Source organism: Temnothorax curvispinosus, unplaced genomic scaffold (assembly GCF_003070985.1).
Source record: "Temnothorax curvispinosus isolate PA1 unplaced genomic scaffold, ASM307098v1 QBEX01016467.1, whole genome shotgun sequence".
Taxonomy (NCBI): domain Eukaryota; kingdom Metazoa; phylum Arthropoda; class Insecta; order Hymenoptera; family Formicidae; genus Temnothorax; species Temnothorax curvispinosus.
The window spans coordinates 1-2,345 of NW_020226247.1; the positions used below are offsets into that span (position 1 = coordinate 1).

Here is a 2,345-nt window from a genome sequence, read left to right on the forward strand (position 1 = left end):
ATGTCTCAAGGCAATGTGGTCGTCTAGTTTCCGTCTGTATCCCCCGGCGCCGCGGGGTCGTCGACCGGAGTGACCGCCGGAGCGTTCGCGGGGAACGGGACGCTGGCCTGCTCGAAATGCAGCAGCGTATGGTGTTGCATACCGCACGATCGGCATGTCCATGCGGAGGGACAATCTTTCGATCCGTGCCCTGAGCGCAGGCAGTTGAAGCACAATTTTAAGTCGCGAGCCTTAGCCTGCCTCTCTCTCGGCGAGAGTTTCAAAAACTGGTTGCACTTCGACACGTAGTGAGGCTCTTTACAAACGGGGCAATCGGCCGTGCTAGTCACGAACGAAGAGACCGGCGTGGACTTGGTTTTGGAGGACGGGCCCGCGACGGCCTCGAGAACCTGACAATGTTCCGCTAGAAATTTCGAGAGTTGAGTACATCGCGGTATTTCCTCAGCCCGGTGAGCGGACTCGAATTTTTCCCGAAGGGAACAAGGAAGCTTGTCTAACAAAACCTTCAGTAGGATAAAGTCCCATGAATCGGTAGGGAACTTCATCAATGCGAGCGCGCGCGTGTTCTCGGTAAACGTATCTAATAAGTGGTGAAGAGCCTCGGCCGTCTCCGCCTTTAATGGCTTTGCCTCGATTATCGAATTCAAGTGATGGTCCGCTAACCTTCTCTTATTCCGGTATCGATCGACCAGCGAGTCGTAAGCGATCAGATAGTACTCATCGGAAAACGGCAGGTTTTTCACCACGTTGAGTGGTTCCCCTTTGAGTGAAGCCAGCAGATACTGGTATTTCTCTATCGCGGAAATCTGCTGGTTGTGTATCGACGCGTTGAACAACGCGATGAAGGAAGGCCACAACGTAAGGTCGCCGGAAAACTGCGGTAGCGGGATCTTAGGCAACTTGACCACCGAGGCCTGACCCGAGGGCTGTGCCGGCGCGCCTCCGAATGGCGCGCCCGTTTCACGGTGATATCGACTCTTTACGGCGTAATGCATTTTATCGAAACTGGCTCGGATTCCGTCCTCGACCTCGAAATCCGCCGCTTCTTGTATGACCTTCAGGTGGGTGGCTTCAAAATCGTCCGCGATCCTCGCTACGCTCGAGTAGCGAGCGAGGAAGGTCGCTCGGATTGCCGCGTCGGTCGCGGCTTGTAGGGAGAGGTCGTGTATTTCTTGCATACGCCGATTGCATACTTCGCGACGAGCATATGCGTTTTTCGACATGATGTAACAAAGGGGTCGTCCACCACAGACAGACGAAGCTAAGAGCGAAGGGTAAACGACGAATAGGCAGTCGGAGGCGACGGCAACTCGAACCAACAATATCGAAACCCGGCGAAAACAATCACGAAAGTCAGGTCGCCAAGGTGAGGGGTAACGGACGGCTCCGTTCGGCGCTCGCGCAAGTCCCGAGGGAATATTCTCGATAATATTCCTCGAGTTGAACGCGGAGAATATCAGCCGTTGGATTAGCGCGATAAACACGCGTCGCAGAGTTCGAAAGGCAAATATTCTCGTTCGGTGACAATAATATTTTCGAGCGATGGTACTCTCGGACGGATCACGAATGTCGGGATAATACAAGTGCTGGGTCGGGCGGTACGTACCTCGCAACGACGTAAACACGAGCGATGCTCGAGACTATACAGAAAAACAACGCGCGCGAGACCGGCCCGTAATCGAAGGCCACGGCCGTTGTCTCTATGCGCGAAAGTATCGCTGGCCCGGAATACTCGGATATTCGACCGAATATTTCGGTTACGATCAAGTCAATTAAATGTCGACTAATTACCGCGGCGAGCGCAGATTCGATTTTAAGGCGATTAACGGCTGCGGCCCGAGCTATGACGAACGAAGTTCGCACGCGTATTCCCGTTGCGAAGCTAGCGTTGCACGAGAGATACCGCGCGAGACACGAGTTGTCAGCACGCCGAGCGTTATTGCACCTCGTTAATGCGAGAATACGAATTCAGCGAATTCGCGTAGATTACAGGCGGCTAATGGCCGATTGCGCGATGCTACGCGAGAATTCCCTTCGCGAAGCGAGCGTTGCAATATGGGAGATCCTGCGAGACCTGCAAGGTCACGCGCTATTGCACTACGCGTTACAGAAAGATTCGGTGACTTAGAACAATGAAAGGACACGCGAAAGGTCGGCGGTAATAGACTAATCGCGAATATGATTATCCGGCTCGAAGGACCAGATGCTCGGGGAGCGGTAGAGCCGTACCCGGATTTGCGATAAAGCGAAGCTCGAAAGACCAGGGGAGATGTGTAAAGTCTCCCCAAAGCGAAAGTAAAGTTAAGCAAATGCGACTCACCGTTCGTTGTGCCGTCGACTCCTGG

The 2,345-nt window shown here is 53.8% G+C and overlaps 1 protein-coding gene across 1 annotated transcript; it reads right to left on the reverse strand.

The window, feature by feature from the left end:
• Positions 1-23: 23 nt before the first annotated feature.
• Positions 24-1,223, reverse strand: LOC112466666. Its single transcript, XM_025034890.1, has one exon. It carries the CDS (start codon positions 1,221-1,223, stop codon positions 24-26), a length of 1,200 nt encoding a protein of 399 aa, XP_024890658.1.
• Between the last annotated feature and the right edge of the window lie 1,122 nt (positions 1,224-2,345).

Bases quoted from the DNA above. Each gene is read 5' to 3' on its own strand.
- LOC112466666 (XM_025034890.1), bottom strand. From the start codon at position 1,223: ATGTCGAAAAACGCATATGCTCGTCGCGAAGTATGCAATCGGCGTATG.